This window comes from Tenrec ecaudatus, chromosome 2 (genome assembly GCF_050624435.1).
Source record: "Tenrec ecaudatus isolate mTenEca1 chromosome 2, mTenEca1.hap1, whole genome shotgun sequence".
Classification (NCBI taxonomy): Eukaryota; Metazoa; Chordata; class Mammalia; order Afrosoricida; family Tenrecidae; genus Tenrec; species Tenrec ecaudatus.
In genome coordinates, this window is record NC_134531.1 from 155,853,921 (window position 1) to 155,876,338 (window position 22,418).

At 40.3% G+C, this 22,418-nt stretch overlaps 1 protein-coding gene across 4 annotated transcripts in view; it reads right to left on the bottom strand.

Annotated features, from left to right (window-relative positions):
* The window catches only part of JAKMIP2 (janus kinase and microtubule interacting protein 2), a 213,939-nt gene that overhangs the window by 23,635 nt on the left and 167,886 nt on the right, over positions 1-22,418 (bottom strand). For 2 of the 4 annotated variants that reach the window (XM_075541783.1, XM_075541785.1), the window contains exons 10-18: positions 19,959-20,087; positions 14,589-14,672; positions 13,863-13,925; positions 11,383-11,481; positions 9,359-9,457; positions 6,793-6,846; positions 5,414-5,479; positions 3,507-3,575; positions 1,352-1,429 (exon numbers count right to left, since the gene is read on the bottom strand). In XM_075541783.1, the coding sequence (XP_075397898.1) occupies positions 1,352-1,429; positions 3,507-3,575; positions 5,414-5,479; positions 6,793-6,846; positions 9,359-9,457; positions 11,383-11,481; positions 13,863-13,925; positions 14,589-14,672; positions 19,959-20,087 (741 nt within the window). The remainder of the gene's footprint in view (positions 1-1,351; positions 1,430-3,506; positions 3,576-5,413; positions 5,480-6,792; positions 6,847-9,358; positions 9,458-11,382; positions 11,482-13,862; positions 13,926-14,588; positions 14,673-19,958; positions 20,088-22,418) is intronic. The other 2 variants (XM_075541784.1, XM_075541786.1) reach the window with 1 other exon arrangement.

The window sequence follows — 22,418 nt, forward strand, 5'->3', positions numbered from 1 at the left end:
TTAGTCTTTGTATTTGGGCCGGCCGGTGTCCGTTGAGATTTATGGTTACTCTAGCTATGGGGTGCCCTTGAACCTTCTCCCTTCTGAATGGAGGTCAACTGCCCCTCATATAGTCACATTTTTAGTCCTCTTCCTGGCCCACTTTTGGTTTATTTTAAATATAGTTCAATTCAGTTGCTGAAACCTTCTCTCCTATAACTTTGGTCATGACCTATTGGGGGATGTTTTCTTAGAACTTGTCCTGGACTAAGCAGATCTCATACTTTCAAAGTTACAATATGGTTGTCTGCATGAGTATTGAATGAGTTGTCTTGGGAACCACGTGAATAAACTGTTCTCTCTTATAGGAGGATTAGGAGCAAATGAAAGGGAGGGAAGGAAGGGAAAAAAACAAATTCTTTACATCTTTATTCTCAAAGTCACCAACTCTCATTTTCCATTTGCTCTTGAAACAATGCTCAGAATCGCTTACTCATTTTGGATGGGGTATACCAATCCTTCCTTGTTCGAAGCATGGGCTAAGTGCTGCTTTCTTTTCCCAAAAGTGACTCGGGTTGCTTCCAGGCAAGCATTGCAAAACCCTTTACTAGAAATTCCTTGAAATGCTACTCTTTTAAGTTTGCTCTCCCCGCCCCCGCTCCCCCTCCCGCCTGTTTTTCTTGAGTCATGACTGTGAATTAATGCAGGGCACAAGAAGATATGAAATTTAAGCTTTAGTCCACCAATAGAAATTATGTGATATAAATTTGGTAAAATCTAGTGGACCAAATATGCTTCTCTGCCTAATCTTAAAAAAGAAAGAAAAAACAATCACATCCCATTTGTTGGTACAACTGTGCTTGCCATGGCTAGATTGCAATGGCGTAGGCAAAACTCCACTTTCTGCTTACGCGCGTGGCAAAGTTCTATATCCACGAATTCTCAGTTTCCTCGCATGTCATGTAAGAATGACAAGACTCCCTATGGAGTTGCCATGAGAAGCAACAGAATTAAAATATGCAGATGATCCTACCATAGATTCGCATTCCAGATTATTTTGGTTTAGTAAAATCGATCTTTTATCTATATGGCCAACTCATCTGTGCATTGAAATATTATTTAACAATATATAATTAAGTTTTAGGAAGGCTGGAAAGGAAAATAGTAGAAATAAAGGCTGTGAGAATATCCTAAGCATTCAAGAACTGGGGATATATTTGTTCTAAAATTAGAACTAGAAACCACTGGTAAATGACTGGCATGTAACGTATGGGCATTTCAAGAATATGCCAAGACAAAATGACATAGGATGCCTTATTTCATAGTGTGGAACTGCGATAACCTGGGTATCTCCAATGTTTCTGATACCTACCATATAAGCTTGGTCGAGAGCTTGTTTTCTGTAATCTAGTTCTTCCTCCAGGTAGCCTTTTATTTTGCAGAATTGTTCCTATAAGAAAGTATCATATTAATAAATATAAGGAGCAATTGATTGAGTAAAAAGCAATTATATATATATATTACATTAATACATATATGATAGAGAAATTAATGTCTTCTGTAACTCCAGTCTAAGTCACTAATGTTTGCACGGCCATAGATGCTGCTTGCTAGAGGCAGTTGTACTTCAACAGTCCCACACAGGGGATGTGGAGAGTCACATCAAAGATATACTGAAAAATCCACATGGAATGCTCTAAAAGGACTCTATGCCAATCTGAAAGCATGTGATTAAAGACAGATTTTTAGCAAGATAAGTGGTAAATATACCTGTGTGAACATGCTGTGGTATATTTGTGCTTAATGTAATCAAATGGATATAGCCTGGATGTCTCATCATAATCCAACTTAATGTATCAAAATTCACCATCTGTGTATAATTAGGAGACAAATGACAACTGAGTGCTGTAGATCTGGTCCATAATGCTCCTCAACAAGAGAGTACCTGCCCTTGTCACAAAACCAGGATGAGATGGAGGTGCAAACTCGGGGTCCCCTCCCCTGTCCCCAGCACCAATGTGTTTCTCATACTGTGAGCACCATGTTGGGTGGAATTCAGCATTTCCAGAAAGAATCTTATGGATAGTGTGGCCACACATATAAGTTTGCTATTTGGGGAGGGTCTTTAGTTGAAGAACCAAAGACCTCTTCCAGCACTGGAGGAAAACTTGATTGTGTTGATGTTTGAGAGACTAAATATATATGCAGTGATTTTTTTTTTTCGGGGGGGGGGGATACATAAATGTCTGGTTTCTTTTTAGTGATCACATTCTTTTTATTCCATGTTGTTTTACAATTTATAAAATACTTAACATACGTGTTCTGAAGCCAAATAAGGTTGCTCGGAGATATTGAAAGACTATGCTTATATATATGTTGCCATTTTCATTGTGTTTCAGTTTTTCACTTACTTTGATTTTGGTATATACAGATATATTTATCTTTCCTTTTATATAACTGCCTGTACACAATACATGCCTTCATAATTTTGTTGGTAACTTTTTCCTCTAGGTCCTAGTGTCTAGACTTGACCTTGGTACTAGCTGGCTCTTCAATTAGAGTTTGCAAATATAAATAATTTTCTAGGGTGCTTTTTTTAAAATACAAACAAACCTTCTTAAATGTCTTAATATTAGCCTGACTTCTTGTAAAATGTGGACCCTGCATAAAATATAAGGAAATGACTTTTAAGTTAATGCATGTTATAGGAATACAAGCTGTTCTTATATGATCTACCAGAAGAACAATGCAATCAAACGGATATACCTTAGAAGATATATATATTGGAAGAAGTATAGTTATGCTAATTAGAGGCAAAGATAGGGAGATGTGGTCTCAGGTACTCTGAACATATCATCTGAGGGACAAGTCTCTGCATGAAGACACCATGTTTGCAAAGTGAGGGTCAGTGAAAAAGCAGGTACTCATTGGAAGGACAAACAGAATAATGGTAACATGACCCCACTAGAGCAACAATTGTGAGAATGGCGCAGCACCAGGCAGCGTTTTGTTTGTAGACAAGGCTGCAATGCGTCCGAGCCGACAAGACAGCATTCAACAACAGCAACAACACACCTGAAAGGAATCCACTAAAAGTCTCATAGTAGCAACGATGCCCTTGGAAATAAGTATTATTTATTAATCATGCCCTTGGAAATAAGTATTACTATAAGTTAATAATGGCCAGTCTCTAGTCTTGGGAATTTAAAAATTAAAAATATATCCATAATTTCTGTAATTGTCATTTGAGAATTACATTGGGTAGTAACACTTTATTGCAAGTACACATCCACACACCTTACTTCTTTTTGTTTAGCATTATACTTAGAAATGTTTCAAAAATACAACATGCGTTTTGGGAAGCATGTAACTTGAAATTATGGAACACGTATGAGGATGTTTTCTCGTCGAATGTAATAAAAGGCAACAAACCATCAACCGTGTGAGGCGCCCCTGCAGTGCGAGTCTCACCTTCCACTTGCCTTCTACGGTTTCCTACTTTATCGAAGTCCTGCCTCTGTACTCACCATGTCACTTTCCAATTCCATCATTTTCTGGTGCAGGGCAGCCTCTGCTCCTTCGATCTGCTGGATCCACTACGAAACAAACACGATAGAAATGTTTCACTGTTGCCTGAAATGGGACATGCGCCTATGATGTGTGTTGGCATCTTCCTACCTTTCAGCTCAGGGACTAACTAAAGGGAAAAGATACTGATATCACTTCCTTGTAGGCTGGACTAGAAGTACCATCTTCCGTTTGTTCATTCATTACTTCAACAAATACGCTCACATGTACTGAGCTAAGGCCAAGCCTGTGAACAAGAGCAGTAAGCTTTTTATGACCATTGGAAGCTATCATAAGAGGCTTTGTGGAAGTAGCACTTGATCTGGGTTCTAAAGAGAGACGTGAAAAGGATGAGCCAAAACAAACCAACCAACTGATGAAAAGAGTGTTAGAAACAGAAGGGACACTAGGCCCAGTTGATTGGCAATGGGAGGGCATGGTGACAGGGAGAAAGCCAGGTGAAGCAGGGGAAGGAAGGTTTCAGTGCACGGAAAGCAATTGCAGCTGAGTGGCAAAGAATCCATTTTTTTTAAATGGGCAAATTTTAAATCATATTAAAAAACAAAAGGGGCGAAGAGAGACCTTGTAGGGAAAGAAAACAGTGGAGATGCCCAATGGTGTGTATGTGTGTGTGTGTGTGTGTGTGAGAGAGAGAGAGAGAGAGAGAGAGAGAGAGAGAGAGAGAGAGAGAGAGAGAGAGAGAGTTTGTCTATGGCTTTAGTCTGTTTAGTGATCATAGTGATCAAGGAAGACGTGATAGGTAATTCTGGAGAATTAGACAGGGAACAGATCTCAAAGAGCATGATTCTGGATCTTAGGTTAGGAATAATGAGGCATGATTAATTCTGTTGAGCAGGAGGGAGGGAGTGATCAGTAACATGATCAGTACAGTGATCTTTAATTAGGGCTGGTCAATTTACATTTTAAAGGAAGCATGCTTTTTAAGATCAAATTGCCATTTTCATGTAATCTTTCATGTAAACACTTCAAAATGCATCTCTAACAGACACGGTCTGTTACATGGCTTGTTAGCAATAGAATTACTGCGGTTTGCCATAGTCCTCCTCCTTTCTAGTCCATTTACACCATGGTATTTAATTTGAGTAGTTAACCTAAACTATAGTGTTCTGCCCCACCCCCATCCCTCATTCTAGATTAGGGAAAGCTTGGGTATGGTTTTATTTAGTTCACAACAGGTATTTTTCATCTTTGGGAATTAAGCAAGCAGCTCAAAGAACTTAAACAGCTTCCATTTCATCCAGCCTTGACTTTGAACCATGCAGCAATTCACAAAGCACCTCACTGTAACCAATTATCTGCCTTCTCTGCTGAGCGCGTCTTTCTCTTCTTGCCATTACCAGGCGTGGACACAAGGGGGCATGAGCACACTCGTGTTGCTTTTCCCTGGCATTTCCCCACACTGAGCTCAGAATCATCCTGGCTGCAGTGAGCCACCACACCATCTAGCTGCAGAATCGGCTGGGAACACGTGGTATTTACAAACCAAGGAAAAGCTATTAAGAGAGCAGTGCTCCAGTTTAGCCGCGCTCAACAGAATCCTTCTCAGAGGTGGTTTCTCAGCTAGGCAGGGATTGCTTGAATAATGTTAATACCGAAGGTTTTAAATTTTCTATTCATGGGTCTTCAAAGCTGGAATGTATTTGTCATCCAATATCAGTGTGGCTTATTGTTGGGTTGTGCTCATTCTATCTGGGTCGGGCCATATTTACAAAAAAAAACTCTTTAGTATGTATTCAATTATGTAAAGCCAAGTGCAAGGATAACGTATAGCATCACCTATCCTGCTCCTTATGCAAGAAACAAGCCAGAAACTGAGGTGACTTGAAGTGTTGACATGATTTATTACCTTTTCTGCCAGAGACAGCACCGTGCTGGCCTGGATTATGGCCACTTGTTCTTCATTTCGTAAATTCTGTGACGGGAGAGAAAGAAGGAAGGAATGAAAAATAAGTGAAAGACACTCATCACAGCATCTACACTCTCAGAAAACAACAACAAAGACTGCTTTAAGTACCCGCCCTGGACACTGCCTTACAAGGGACTGTAACGCGTGTACTCTGTAACAAACACAAATGCAGAGCCTGAGCCTGGACCTTAGATGACCTTGTTAAACATGTGCAATGCTGACAAGATTGGACAGTGTTGTGTATGTATGCTCTATTATCTACCATGTGAGAAAAGGCGAGGCCACAGTGAAATGAAGAGGAGTCTCATGCTCAGCAGTTTGATTTGAATTGATTCTGTTCTCTTCTGTTAGTATCGTTCAAGGGTAAAAAAGCAAATGATGTGACTCTTGTATCTCAATGAATGGTCCTCCCACTGAGTTAATACACCTTGACCTGCCCTGGGAGGTGTTTTCTGAAAGAAAGGGGATGGCAGGCAGTCTGTGGGTTCGAAATGAGATCGATTGCAAACTATGTCTTTGCACAGGTGTACACAGTGCTAATTGAGCCTTATGTTAGAACTTAGGCTGCCAAAGTTGGCTGATCATTGGAATCAGCTGGGGACCTAGTGAAACTACAGATTCATGAGATCCATTTGTAACCTAGTGAACCAGAATCTCTAGGGGGAGGAGTCCAAGGATCTGCAGTTTCTTTCACTTGATCCCCAGATGATTCCAATCATCTTCCAACTTTGGGAACCTGTGTTTTAGAGCAAAAAAAAAAGGCCTTTTCAGCGATTTAAAGCTGGATGTGCTCAGCAAGTGAAGCTAATTGGGATGCAAAAGGAGTTGGTCTATTGTTTCTCTGGGAGGATACAATTACATAAAAGCAAAGTGCAAGCAGGAGTTGTCCTTGAAATGAAACCCAAGGGCAGCCTGTGCCGTTTTTTGGGTCCATTTCTATGGGGCTGCCACCAACCCTACTTTTAGCAGTATGTGCAACTGCACGGCAGACCCAGTTCACGCAGGATGCCTGCCAGCGACGTCAGTCAGATGATCGTTCGCTTGAGTCTCTGAGTCACTGCAGATGTGGCCAGTCAAGAGTCAAATTTGAAATGTCCCCGTGAGCGGGCTTTACCAGGCCCCTTTCCATGATGACCAGAGATTCTTACGACATTTCTTTAGCCAGGTTGCTTGCTAACCTGCTGATGGCCTCCATAGAGCTGTGTCCTGAGGTGACCAAGGCATTTATGTTACATGGGATGCATTGACAAGGAGTTCTAACTCCCTCCCTATTTAGGTACGTTCACGTCTTTACTGCATTTAATCCACGTCTGACTTACCCCATTATCACCCAAGATATCAAGCTGCTTTATCAGACCAGGGATATTCACATCCTGCAAGAAAAGGCAACACATTAAATCTAAGCCACACACATGGCTAGCCTTCCATCATTGCCCAAAGTCAAAGACATTTAAGGCCTGCACTCCCTTGGCTTGTCTTCAAGTTTTCTACTCGGCTTCTAACAGAGCTGGATGAACTCAAGCAAACAGCTGATTTTCCATGGTCAGTTGCTGAATGGAGACAAGAAATGCCTCCTTCATAGGCTGACCTTGCGGATAGAGATACTGAGGTTGAAAGAGTTAAGCATGTGAAAAGGACTCAAAATAGGTTCATCAATTTCCCCCCCTTATAATCACCCAACACTTGTTGTAACGGTGCAAGGTTTTAGGCATGAAGAACAGTGCTCTGAGTCAGCTCAGACTCCTGAGGTCAGACAGCAGGGAACCCTGCCCGCTCCTGTGTCCTCCCACCGTGGTTCGGCTTCAGTCGTTCTTGCAGCTTCTGTGCTGCGCAGTTTGAAGCGGGTTTGATCTTGCAGAGGGTCTTCCCTTTGCCCTGATCGTCCACTTTACCAGCCACTTTCCCAGGACTGGTTTTTCTGATAACATGTCCAAAGTATAAAGAGACAACGGTTTCCCATCTTCCCGCGGAGTATTCTGGTTGTACTTCCTCCCAGACAGGTTTGCTCTTCCGGAAGTCAGTCTGTGGTACTTACAATATTCTTCGCCAACATCGTCGCTGTGCGGTATCGATTTTCCGCACTGCCCAACTTTCATACGCACATAAAGCAATCAGAACGGCCATCGCTTGGGTCCGGTACCCCTGCGTCCTCAAGCGATGTCTTCATCATCACCCCCGAGAGTCTTTCTGCAGTAGATCCATCCAGCCCAACACCCAATCTGATGCACTGACAACATCATTTGAGTTACTCAGCTTTCCTGGGTGCTGATTACTCATTTCCATGTGAAGTGAAATCCTAGGGACTTCATTCTTTCCTTCATTCATCATGATGTGGTCTACTGGTCCAGTTGTGGGGATTTTCGTTCACCGTACACTGAACTGCAATCCAAATGGAAGGCTGCAGATTTTGATCAAACTCATTCTGGTTAATGACATGTTGTTGACCCAGTTGAATTTTGAGGGCCAAGTTCAAAGCCGTACATAGGCTCCATCTGGTTTAGGTAGTTGACGTTGATTTCAGGAGCACCGGTGGCACCGTGGTTTCGGGGCATGGCTGCTAACCAAAAGGCTGGCAATTGGAAAGCACCAGCTGCTCCATGGGAGAAAGCACTGATCATCTGTTTTGGTAAAGCTGTCGAGCGCTGGAAACACTATGGGCGGACCTACTCAGTCCTCTGGGGTTGCTGTCCGTCTGAGTCTACTCAATGGAACTGGGGTTGGCACTGATTTTATCTAATGGGACACAGGTAATTTTTACTATATTCCCTGAGTCTCTTTGAAGCAGCTGAGCCCCATCTGAAAGAATTCCCTTGGGTATGTGTTACACACACTGAAAGAGGTTGTCTGTGATTTAGCGAAGAAGAAACATGCAGGGAAAAGATAAAGTGAGTTGTTTCGCGATTAGTTAGAGGTGAGTCAGAAATTTCTTTGGTTTGCAAATGTCCACGCTGTCCAGGAGCCCAGAAGTTTACACTCCACAAAAGTTTAATATAGGAGGCACAGAAGCATACTTGGATGATCTCATTTCCCCTATTGTGCCTCATTAAGATTGCTTTTTCCTCTTATTCTTGTTTAAACAGCAGCATATAGCAAAGCCCTACCACCCAGAAAAGGAAGGTCTACTTTAGTATTCTAGGTAAAAGTAAAAGGCAACTGCAGCAGGTGGGTTTGGCAGCTCAGAGGGGGAGCAGGGAGGGCCATGCACAGGGTCTTGGGGAGCCCTGGAACAACAGGGGGTTTCGACTTTACCTCCAGAACAGAGTCACAGTGGGACTGCATTACTCTGCAGTACAATGCCAAGCACCATCTGCACTTAACATTAATATTTAAAATGCATTCTAATACCACTAAAGATAGAATTATATGTTACCTAATAGCCTCCCAAATTAAATATATCAAAAGACATAGTAAATGGGCTAAATTATTTTAAGGTCTCTTTGGTTTTACATTTTTCTAATTCTGAAATTCCACTGGTGTAATTCCACAGTAAATCGACTGGAACTCAACAAATACCTTTTCTAATCTGGGATGACTCTAAACATGGTTACTTCAGCAATGCATTAATTTGCTATTGCCTCTGCATCCATGAAAATAATTTTCTTCATGTGTCTTTTGGCTCTGGATTGTTCATTATGTTGCTCTATTCTAAAAAGTCAAGGCTTTCTGGGTTTTTTCACTGAGACCATTCACACATATGCCATATATTAATTTTGTTCTTGTTCTATTTCATTTTCCAAGAGATGTGTTTATTTTCATTTCCTAGGTAGCTTGGATCAAAACAATATCCGTGAACAGAAAGACAAAGCAGCCACAGCCAACCTCCCCCATTTCCAATTCTCAGTTTTTCTAATTTCTACAAACATAAGAAATCGAATCTCTGCCTACCTTGACACCTTCTTTCATACAGTAGATCTGTAGAGCACTCACACCATCTGAGAATGGGTGAATTTGTAGATTAAATGGAGGGGATCGTCTCTCTCTTTCCTTGAAATACAGTGAAGGACACATGGGTATTAAAAAAAGGCAACAACTGATTAAACACTAAGTCAGTTGTTTGTGCATTCTCTTTATGTCAATATGTCAGTTGGTGGAAAAAAATTAAAATTAAGAGATCCACCTTTAAAGTGAATGGAAAAGAATTGACTAGTCAACTAAGACGTATGGGAGAAGAATTTATTGACCTTGTCATCCATTCTTGCAATTTTTTAATTCAGGAAATGTAGGAAGTGAAGCTCCAGTGTAAACTATATAAAGATTTAGAGCTTTCAGAGATTGCGAAGAGTGGTCTTGCTATGAAGTTTTATGGCAGCTCACAGCCTTTTGCATATTCAATCCACTCACATTTTATGAGTAAGATATGTGGGCTACAAAAGATGACATCCCCTATTCACTCCTAGCATGCCGACTGCTCACGCCTCATTCAGACCTAATATGCAATAACTTCAAAAAGAAACAGATGGTAGAAGAACAGGAAAACCAAATGAGAAGTTTTCTTATCCTTCATATATCACCATGAGTTCAACCAGAGTCCAAGCCCGATCCCACATTATACAGTCAAATTCTGACTTGATTTATATGGGACAATTAAAAAAAAGGTGAAATTTGGTCAAATTGATCAAGGTAGTTCCTAAAACAAGCTAACTTTCTTTCTTAGAAGCCTTTTGCCTAAATGCCCTGTGGACTAAAAACATTAACTTATAAAGCCAAGCAGTCCCCGGGTTATGGACACCTGCCTTAGGATCAACTCCTACTTGCCCCTGAGTGTCATGTAAATTTGTCCTCATTCAGTGGGCTGCTAACTGCAAGATCAGCACCTCAAACCCACCAGCCTCTCCTTGGGGAAAGGATGAGGCCTTATTCCTCCCTAAACATTGCTAGTCTCAGAAACCCAAAGGGCAATTCTACTCTGTCCCGTGGGATCATAGGTGTTGGAATCAGCTCACTAGGAGCAGGCTTAACATTTGGGTTTGGTTTTGAATCAACCGACTGAATCAGCCCCTACTTGTTCGACTCCTACTTCAAAACAAATTCCTCATCACAACTACCTACTTTGCACCTTTCTTATCACTGAAAAGGCTTGACCCCAAACAAGGCTAAGAGGACCCTGTTCTGACTCACCTACAAAATTGACATCAGGACTTCAAGTTACAGGAATGGAATTTAATCATAACTTGGGGACTGCCTGTAAACTACAAAGTGTTTTTGCATATAACATTAATTGGAATAAAAAAATGTAAAATACTGTTTTGATGAGTCAATGTTCAATGAAAGATGAGGTTTCTTATTTAAAAGGAATGGATGAAGTCTGAATTCAAGTATTCAAATTACTTTTAAAATTATGCACTCTTCCACCTTCATGAAGATAATGGTCTTAAAAAGTACATTCTCAAAAAAAAAAAAAGAGGACCTGATGCAAAGGGCTTAAGTGGAGAGCAAATGCTTTGAGAATGATTGGGGCAGGGAATGTATGGATGTGCTTTATACAATTGATGTATGTATATGTATGGATTGTTATAAGAGTTGTATGAGCCCCTAATAAAATGTAAAAAAAGAAGAGGAGAAAAAAAAAGAAAATGATTAGGGAAAAGAATGTACAGATGTGCTTTATACAATTGATGTATGTATATGTATGGACTGCAATAAGAGTTGTAAGAGCCCCTAATAAAATGTTTTTTTTTTTAAAGTACATTCTCTGACCAGAGTTTTGAGTTGCATCCAGGTTTTTCCATCTAGACTCAAACAAATGATTTGATGTCAGTTGACACTCTGCCTGGCTGGCAGAGTGACTGGCTGGTATGTTTCAATACCAGTATGTATGTGAATTGCGTTGTTCAGCATACAGCCCAACATGAGTGCTTGCAGCAGGTTAAGAGCTATGCTCATTTTAATTATTATTATTATTTCCTTACTTCTAGCTCTAGGTTTCGAAACTCCAGCAGCTCATTCTGGTCTCTGGCATCCTGCAGTTCCTGCTGTAACCGGTGATTTTCCGCCTCCTGCTTTTCTATCTAATAAAGTAAATCCTTTAGTTAGGTGAGCATTCCGGAAAGCAACCACAACTGTGCAAAGCAAGCATGGATAGCGTTCAGTGAATCAAGTATCTAGACCTCAAAAAAAATTCCCAAGTATATATGAATAGACTTAAATCGTGAACTTTCTTCCAAGGTATCATTGGGTTCAGTTCTAGTCACAGGAAAATACAGGAAGACATCTGCATCCACGGGGACTGAGTCTTAGTGGTGCTGGGCCTTGTGATGGGCTGGGGACATCGATTTCCAGTTTCAGATATTACTACTTTCATCTGTACTCTCACAGGTACTCACAAATACCTGAAAAGCTAGAAATCTTGATCTACTCTTTGAACAATATCTAGGCCAGCTCACCGCTATGTCTCCAAAGGGCTCTCTCGCCATCTTTTACAGGCAAACCCTGCATTTCCATAAACACAAAGCTCGAACATCTCCTACTGTAAGAAGCTTCCTCTACCTCCCCGTTCAGAAATAACAACTACTGTCCCTTGGTTCCTGGTAGGATGTTGTATTTCGTATATAAAATGCAGACTTGGTGATGTCTCGAGGTACTTTAGTTGCACGGAAATTTTCCTCCCCATGTAGACTTAGTCTGTGTCTGATTTATCTTAGATTTTAAAGGATCAGGGGATATTTGTGAATTTTAGTAAGTTTTAAGCTGCCTTTGGTATTAGCTGTCTGGGTAGGTTTGTGGTAACTATTGAAAATATTGAATTTAGAAATAAGATTTATCGAAGATCAATAAGATTTCATGAATTTTACTTCCCCAAAGATTTATTTATTTTCAGTCTGTTCTACTTTTACTCACACTCAAAAGGTTTCCCTTTGGCCAAAATATATTTAAAGAAAATCAGACAGAAAACATATAGAGATTACTTTTAAGATAAAACATATCGTATAAATTATTCTAGGTAGCATCTCTGATTATAAAATCCTATTAAAAAGTCTCATGATTGTGGGAAAATCCTGATAAAAAGAGAACTAGAAATCTGGTGATGCTAATTCATGTTGTCAATTCAGGTTTCCCTTTATACTAGATGTTTGTGGTCTAGTAAACTTGTAGAAGGTTTGAGAAGATTGACTTAGGTCACAAAGAACGTTCTATTTTCTAGACTCTTAGAAGGAGACCAGTGCTGAGATATTTATTTGGAAAAGACTCCTGGTTCTGGTGGGTAGCAGTAGAGATTAGACCAGTGATGCCTAGATTGCAATTTATAATGTCAATGCCTGTTGAATTTTCTTGACAAGAACCCTTAGCCATCTCAAGAACCAGTACCCAATGCTAGAATGTCAACCGTCACTCTCCACCTTCACTCTGCCTATGAGCTCTCTTCTGAATCACGTGGAGGGTGGAATAAGATGTCCTAACTTGGTCAGACTAGAGAAAGGGAACTCAGACACAGGGATACATCTTTTCTTTATCTTCCTCACGTTTTGGAAGGTTTGCTGGCTACTTATTTATTGTTCCATTACAGAAGATACTGGTATAAATAATCCTAAATAATTGGTACATAATTTTAAATCGGACCACAGAATAGTTTCCCTTATCCAAATGAACTTCCAAATCCTATTTCTGCCAAGAATACGGTTATTTTGTAAACCTTTGGCAATTTGTGGAAGGTAAGTGCCAAAGGAAAGCCACCTTTCAACTTAATCTGTTATGTTTAATTGCCCCAAATCAAAAGCCTATGTCCACATGATCAAAATTACATTTCATTTCCAAGGAGTCTTCAAGAAGTTCATGAAAAATGTTTACTATATTTTCCTTCCATTTCTCCAGGATATTTTTAAAGCTCCCCTCCTGTGGAACCTACATGACACTTCTGGATATAATTTTGCTGAAAAAACTTCCTAGAAATTTTTGTGTGTGACTTGAATGTATCTAAAAACGTTTTAAACGGTGTCTGCATATATATAAAGAGCCAAGCCTAGCAAAATGAATGAGGACACAGTCTGGGCTATGGTGTTACAACCATGTTCTATCATTTCCTTGGACAAAATACCAAGTCGTACGTATCGAGCATTTTTTGCCAGTGGACAACCACACATGCTGTGTGCGTGTATATACACCTGTATTGGTAGCTATACAGTGTATACGTACATATGGTTAACGAACCCATTGGTGCCAGGGACCACATCCTCTCAAGTCTGCACAATGCCCAGCGCAGAGCCATGCACACGTGCCACTGAGCTGATGGTGATGGCGGTGACAGGGATGCAGTCGAGCCCTTAGCAAGGAGAGTGCAGCACCTACAAAGCTCCCCGGCCCGGCCCCGGTGCCACTCCTGAGCGCACCCCCTGCTGCTCCTGGATCTCATCATTTTTTCCTCTGCCCCACTAGGGTGTGGCGCCCCACATACCTTTTCTAAAAGCTCCTGGTTTCTCTTAATGAAAAGTTGTTTATCTTCTACCCAGTGTGAATCCTGTTTGACAAAGAAGACCGTGCAGTCAGCATTTCAGAGTGCCACGAGAGAGCATGTGTCATGAAACCACTTTGCCAGAGCCGTCTTCTTTTCACCCGGTTTGCTCCTATGTCAACGCCTAGCAAATGACAGCCACCCCTGCCAGCTCCTTTATCCCAAGATCCTGGGGCCAGAGTTGCCAAGGAAAATTTCACCCCCTTTCCATTGTCGCTCCCTATCGCTGCCTCTTCCAGTTTGAAAAATCCAGGACCAGCCTTCTGGGGACTCAGAAGTGACCACACAGGCGAGAAGTGAAAAGGGTCAGAGTGCACACAGGCTAGATACATATGGATGGACAACATTAAAATGCAGAGCCATAAATGTAGCACAGAGGCAAAGAATGCAGCCGGAGGGGTGGGTCCTTGTCTCAGCGCTTTAGACAACTCTAGACTGCGTGTACAGGGCTCGTCTTTGGCCACTCCCTTGCTAGTCCAACCTCATTTGTTGTTGGGGCTGGGTTCGCACTGTCAGGGACAGGACCAGAGAGCCAGACCTTCGAGGATAGTTTGGCAGTGGGGAACCGAGTCAAGTCGTGGACGCTGCCTGCGCGCAGTGACCTGCTGGAGGGTCAGACCACAGTGTCTGTGTCTGTCCAATTAGAAACCGGACCAACCAAGTGCCTACCTGCCCTTTCTGAGCCAGAGTCGCTTCCAGATCTTCAATTTTGGCTTTATATCTTAGCACCTCTGCTTGGAGCTGTTCTTGGGCCTGGTGAAACCAAAATCCAAAATTCCAGAATTTAGCAAGTTAAATGATGATGCTTTTTATAACCCCCTCCCCTTCAGTTCCCCAAGGAGCCCGGTTGGTGCAGTGTTTAGCTGTGAACCAAAAGGTCAGCAGTTGGAGCCCAGCTGCTCCATGGGAGACAGATGTGGCTGTCTTCTGTAAATATGTACGGCCTTACAAAATCTGCCCTCCGGGGGCTTGATGAGCCAGTGTACTCGATGGCGGTGCCTTTGTGTATGTCCGTAGAATGTACAACAATAAGGCAACAAGGACTTTTCTTATGACAAAAGATTCTTTGTAAATCATCTTTCTGAGCAAATTCTCCTTAAATATTGACCGGCTCCCTTTACCATTAGTCTAAAGTTCAAACTTCTTAGATTCGTATTTGTAAGTGCCCATTATACATCAACCATTCCCTATGATTCTTAGACACAAGGCCACCCGTATCTTCTGGTGATCTCCTTGTTTCCTAAATCTATCTTGTGGCTTCACATCTTTCTTTGCACCAATTCCCCTCCCAGAATGCTTTCTCTTATTTTGACTCTAACCAATCTTTCTGTTTTTCTGTCAACTTTATACCCCATACTCTCACCTTTCCCACATATTCCAGTTCATGATAAGCTGTCGTCTAGGAATTCATGACGTGTCCTTATCAAATAACTGAGTTTTGATCAAATAACTGAGTCTGGAGAGCATCAGCCAGGAAGTAACCTTACAGACGAGGAACAAGCCCAAGCTCCTTTGAGTAATGGGGTGAAGGGGGGGGGGACTTCAAAAAGTTTGTAGGAAAGTGGAATCGAAGCATAATGGAGTTGTCATAAACTTTTTGAAGTCTCATCATATGCCCCAAAGTTACAGAGCCCTTTTGTTTCTACCACTGTCTTGGGTTTAATTACTTAGGGCACATTAATGCACATTAAATCCCAGTAATAGTAGGGATATCTTCTACCTTATAAGCAGTATGATTTGGGGTATGAGTTCAAACACCACTCTTTTGATGCTATTCAAGTGAAATAACTAAAATAATTAGAAATTAAAAATTAAGATAATTAACCTACTTAATTACACCTAACAGTAGTAGCATATCCACCAGTTTTGTAAAATATTAATATGTATTTCCATATTTATCTCCTATGTATGTATATTAGACATATTCTGTTAAAATCCAGTTAGCAGCCCGCCCTATGTACCACTTTAGAGCTTGTCATTACTTCCCAAGTTCACCACATTCCTGAATTGGATATTTTTCTTGTCTGTGAATGATGGAGATGTGGATTTGCGTAGCTATTAAACAAGAGGGCTTCAAAAAGTTAATGGGAAAATTGTATCTTTTCATTCTATTTTTACATGAACTTTTTTGAAGCGCTCTCGTGCACATGCACGTGTGTGTACGTGTATCTGTATGAACTTTGGTGAAGCAATGGGTTGAGCTTAGCAGTTCAAACACACTAGCCATTTCTTGGGTCAAAGGTACGGCAAAATGCTTCCACAAAGACTTCCAGCCTCAGAAACGCTGTGCTGGAGTTTCCTCTGTCCTGTAGAGCTGCTAAGAATTGGAGTCCACTTCACGGCAGTGGGTTTGGGTTTCTTTGGGGGGCGCATGCATGCAGCCGTGCTTAGACTTGCGCGCGCGTGCACACACACACACACACACACACACGGGGGGCACATGCATGCAGCCGTGCTTAGACTTGCGCGCGCGTGCGCGCACACACACACAGTTTTAAATTCCTTTAAGCCTTACGTTATTTTACCATATGGTGTGTGATAAGTGATTGCAGTTTTCCAATCCTAATCTATATGTTGAATTATTGCTTTACATGAACAACATTCTTTGAGATAAAGTCTTGAGATTTATCTCTCTGTGAATGTATTTACCTCATTTGTTTATTTGTCATTTGCGATCTATCTAACACCCCAAATGAGAAAACAAACAAACAAACAAACAAACAAACAAACAAAAACTTGCCACTGCATTTATTGTGACTCGTGGGAGCCCATGTGTCCCCACTTCGAATGACCCCCTCAAGTCCGGAGACACGAGCTAATGTTTGGGAACGCGAGCGTCAAGCTTCCCAGGCACTAGGTTGGGGCTGCACCGTCCAGCGAGATCTCCTCTATGGTATGAGGCAATCACAAGTTATTTACTCATTTCAGCATTGGAAACCTTTCAAGGATTTGCATTTCGTTTGCTGTTATAAGTTAGGCTGCACGGTACATTCCTAGATGTGTCTTTCTGTACAGATGTGGAAGCTTCTCTAGAGTGTGCTCTGGGTAAAAAAAAGTTACGTTATCAGATATTAATCATCTTCACACTTATGATTAAATAATGCCATTCTCCAAAAAGGATGATAGAATTTACACTTTTTCTAGTCAAAATGCTCTAAAACTTAGTATTATCAGATAATTTTTCTACTGATGTGATAGCGATTTGCCATGTGTTAAAATACTATTTCATTGTTATTTTAGTGCTTCCTAGATCATTAATAAACATCATATTTTTACATGCATGGTTACGTACTGGGTTGTTAACTGCAAGGTCAGTTGTTCGAAACCTCCTGGCAGCTCCATGGAGAAAGACGGGGCTTCCTACCCCCGTCAAGAGTTACCATCTTGGAAACCCACAGGGACAGCTCTACCTTGTCCTATGGGGTCACCATCAGTCAGAATGGACTTGAGGGCAGTGAGATTGGTTTGGATCATTAGTCTCTTCAGGAAATTGTATTTTATATTAAATTGTATTTTATATTATTTTTTGGTTAGGGCAGGCTTTTCCATAAAATACTGCACTTCTTTAATCTGTTGGTGTCAACCTACCTGCCTGTCTGATGTATGTGTTTGTATGTAAATACTTTTTGGCACTAAGCTCATTATCAAGCTTGATTTGATATACCATTTGTTCAAAATCATCTCGTATATTTTTAAGATCATCATATTTTCTGTAAAAAAAAATTTCCCTTTCCTGCCTTGATACATAAGTTTTTTTGGTTCATCTTAAGACCTGGATTAGCACTTAATACATGGTTAAATAAAATCAGCATTGATAATTATCCTTTTATTACTTTTCATTTAAAGAGAATATTTTTGGAAAGCACTTAATATTTCACTTAACTTGATCAGCTTTAAAAAGTCCCTTCTTAATTGTGCTATTATGAGTATTGACTGTATAATCTTTTATCCATGAATCTATTCATATGACTTTATTGTTTCATCTTTCAACAAGTTATATTAAATTGATATTATTGAAGTATTCATTGTTCACTTATTTACACTTTTAGGAAATCCAAACATGGTCATGGCATGTGCATATGTTTTTAAATGAATTTGAGGTGTTAATATTTTCTTTATTTTTGCATATACATTCATGAGTAAAGTGAAATTTCATTATCATTGTTCTAGTTGTACTTTTTATATATAGTGTTATATTTTAAGCAAGTATAGATTTTACTTGCTTTTTAAGACAAACTGGGAAGTATAGCTTCACCTCTCATTATCAGGAACACTTTTTATAATATTAGTGCTATATGCTTCTTGCATATTTGCCAGAAATCAATTATAAAACCCCTTGGTGGTGGAATTTACTTTGTGGACAGATTGTTTATCTAGTGGTTAAGTTATTTAATTGTTATAGATCTATAAAGAGTACCAAGTTAACTTATTACTTCAATTTTGTAGGTTGGAATATCTATTTTTAAAAGCCTATTCATTGAATTTCCAGTTTGATTGTTATGAATTTTTTTCAATGTATTTCCTTCTTAAATAGTCCAATTGTTTTAGGAGTTACGGTACTTTTTTCCATTCTTAATATTTTTTTGCCTCTTTCCTGTATTCCTTTTTCTTTCAAGTATGTGTCTATTAACATTTAAACTTTACTATCTTGTTTTCAAGGATAATCTTTTATAAAATTTCTCATTTTATTCTGTCTTACAATTTCCTGTGTTTTCTGTAACATCGTGATCTGTGTTTGCGTATCTTGCTCGGCTAGTAAGTTTCCCCCCACTTTGAGCATAGGTAGCACTTCCACGTTTTCTATCATTTTTGTTTGCAGCGCCGCGTAGTTTACATGTGGGAATCCAATGAGGGAAAGAGGACTATTATTTTAATTGCCCAGAGCTATACCGGTGAGCATGCTTAGTCAATATTGCTAATGATAAGCACGACGACTCCCATATTTCAAGCATACACAACAAAGGCACAGATGTGCACCCGTTTGGAAAAATCTTGAATGACTGTTCACATATTACAAATCAGTGTTTACTTGGAACACATCTACTCCCTCTGGGTGTGTTTGCATGTATCTTACCATTTAAGAATACATAGCTGTGAAATCTGTCCTTTTCCACTAAATAAACAACAGGGGCTCTTATAACACTTCAAAAAGAAAGTGGGAAAAAAGCACCAGGTGATAACACCCTCCCCTCACTCTACATATATTAAACAGAGACGGTTATGGCTCAGTGGTTGAGACGCTGGGGTTAGGAAGACTAGACTCCTAGTCTTGCTTTGCAACCTTTGGTTAAAGAGCTTAACCTCAGTAAACCACAGCTAATCTCTCCTAAGATGTGATTTCCTCTGACATAAAAAAGGATGTAATCATAATCATAGCATCTACTTTATAGAACTGTTTAGGATGCCATGAGGTAATGCATGTACAGTGCTCAGCATAAGGTAGAATTGTGTGTGTCTCTTTCTGTTCAAACAGGTTTATGTAGGGAAATTAAGGCAAAGTAGAAAGAACATTTGACTACGTAAACATTTGGACTGGTGTCCTAGCTTTGCCACTTCATAACTATTTTATCTTGGGCAATACAATAAACTTCTCTGAAATGCCTCTTTTATAAAATACCTTCCTTTGAAGGATGTAAGGTAAATTAAATGAAACATACCTCAGTAAAATCCTCAGTAAACTGTCACTAAGCACTGGTGTGCTTATTACCTAAGAAACTGGCTAGCCATTACCTTTTGTAAAACAACAATGTTTTCTTCTCCATTCAAGAGACTGAATAAAATGTATTATCAAAATTCAAGATTGTCTAGCTTTGAAAATGTAAGTTGCAAATGCAAGAATAAGAACTACACACTCAACCATCTTTAAAAGCATCGATTGAAACTGGTTTTAATGTTTGCAGATCCAAGGCTTGTTGACATAAGAGGTCCAACAGTTCAAAGGCAGCAGAGGAGTGAAGGGCATGGGAAACTGTCCTATTGACAGGTTCATAGCCGTGGTACTTTACAGCTGTGACTGTTGAAAGTCAAATGTGCACTCACCTTGGCTTCTCTTTCAGCATCGATTATGCCTCCCGTTTGTTCCTGCAGGAGGGCATATGCTCTCTGGAGTGCCTGGTATTCCTTTGTTAACTGTCGAAAGCGTAGCTCAGATTCTTCAGCTGCTAAGCCCTACAGTTTAACAAAAGACAAAAAGAGAAGAATGCTATATTTAGGTCCTACTCTGCAAGATGAAATAATCACGGTTGCTGCTATCTAAGGGCACCATGAGTTGGGATCAACTGGATGGCAGTGGTTTTCTTTCCTTTCTTTTTTTTTTGAAAGACATCAAAAGTGCAATTTTTTATTACCTTGTTTTTTCAAGAATTTGATGATCATTATAAATTAATAAATCCAATGATGTCACTTTCCTCATTATTCAGCTTTTTACTACAGTTTCTATAAATGAAACATCACTTTAGAAAAATTTTCTAGATGCAAATCAGCCACGTTGTATTTTCTCTGGAAGATATTTTAATTATAAAATTGTAATCATGGGTGATGGGGATGGGGAATCAATACAATATACTTCCAAATAGAATATTATAAACAAATTTCTGTTTTGTTTGTTTCTAAAGAGATGTTAATGGTTTGATTTCAGTTTCAACTCTTAAAGGTGTGCATGCACAACATATTTCCACACTTTCAAGGTGAGCAGTGAAGACATATTTGTGGTGGTGTTAGGTTGCCATTGAGTCAGTGACAGCTCAAGGCACCCATCTGCAACAGAGGGACGCACTGCTTTGCCCCGCCCCACCCTCCTGGGCACCCACTGTTGGAACCACCAGTGTGGCAGCCACCAGCTCAGCCCATCTCTCTTAGTGGCTCCCTCTATTGCTCTGTCCCTCTATTTTACCAAGCATGATGCCTTTTTTAAGGTACAGGCCCGTTTTTCCTAATATGTCCACTTTTCATATGTGAGAGATATTCTCACTATCATCGTTTATAAGGAGCATTCTGGCTGTACTTCTTCCATGGAAGATGGGCTTAATCTTGTGGCCGTCTTGGCATCTTCGTCTTTGTCCACACATTTATTCAAAGGCATCGACTCTCCTCCAGTCTTCCCTGTTCATGATCCATCTCTCATACGCATAAGATGCAATGGAAAATACCATGACTTTGAGCAAACACACCTCAATTCTCAACAGGACTTCTTTCCTCGTTGACTCTCTAAAGAGGTGTTTTTACAGTAACATTTCCCAATGTCTTGATTGTGTCATGTGCTTTCCTGACTGCTGATTCCTTGACTTTGGATTGAATTGCGGATCTGACTAAAATACAATCCTTGGCAACTTTACTATGTTTCCAATTCATTAGGATGCTGTTTATCAGTCAAATTGTGTGAGAATTTTTGGCTTTTTTTATGCTGAGATGTGGTTCACCCTGAAAGCTACAGTCTGTGGTTTTCATCAGTACGTGATCCAGTCCTCCTCGGCTTCAGCAAACAGGGTTGTTCACCGGCAAATCACAGACTGTCAACGAGCCTTCCTCCAATCGTCATGCCACCATCCCTTGTCATAGGCTAGCTTCTCAGAGTATTTGGTCAGCATACGAATTGAGTAAAGATGGTAACAGGATAATACGCTGGCACACAACTTTGCTGATTTTAAGCCAGGCAGTATCCCCATGTTCTGATCAAATGACTACCTCTTGACAGTGTACACCCAGGTTCCACATAAGCACAATGAAATATTCTTGATTTTTTCTTTTTAATATTATCAATATTTTTTTAAAATCCATGCAGCAAAGTGCCTTTGCGTAGTCAATAAAACTCAAGTAAACATTTTTCTAGGATTGTCTGCCTTCAGTCAACAGTTAGCTGATATCAATAGATAGTCACTATTCCAGAACCTATTCTGCATGCTGAGTTTCCTGCAGTTCACTGCTGATATATTGCTGCAATTGTGTTTTAATTATTTTCAGCAAAAATATACTTGGGTGTGAGAGTAATAATATTGCTCAGTAAGTCTGCATTCATTCTGTGGATCACCCGTCTTTAGAATGGGTACAAATAAGGATTTCTTATTCTTTGAAATTCTCAGTCGCTCCATGGGAGAAAGGCACGACTTCCTACTCCGGCAGAGAGTAACACTCCAGAAGCCCACAGGAGCAGTTCTACCTCACCCTTAAGGGCTCACTGGGAGGTGGAAGTGAACTGATGGCAGTTTGAGTTCAGTTGGTTGGCATGGTAGCGGCCTTCCAAATGTCTTGGCATAAAGAAGTAAGCACCTCCAGTGCTGTATCAGTGTCTGAAACATTTTGATGGGTATTCCGTTATTTCCTAAAATCTTTGTTTTTTGCTAGTGCTTTCAGGGAAGCATTGGCTGGGTCCTTCAATGCCATTGATTCTTGATCATATGCTGCTGCCTCATGTAATGGCCAAATGTTGGCCAGTTCCTTTTGGTACAGTGACTCTGTACATGCCTTCTATTTTCAGATGCTGGGTATCATTCATCTTTTGTC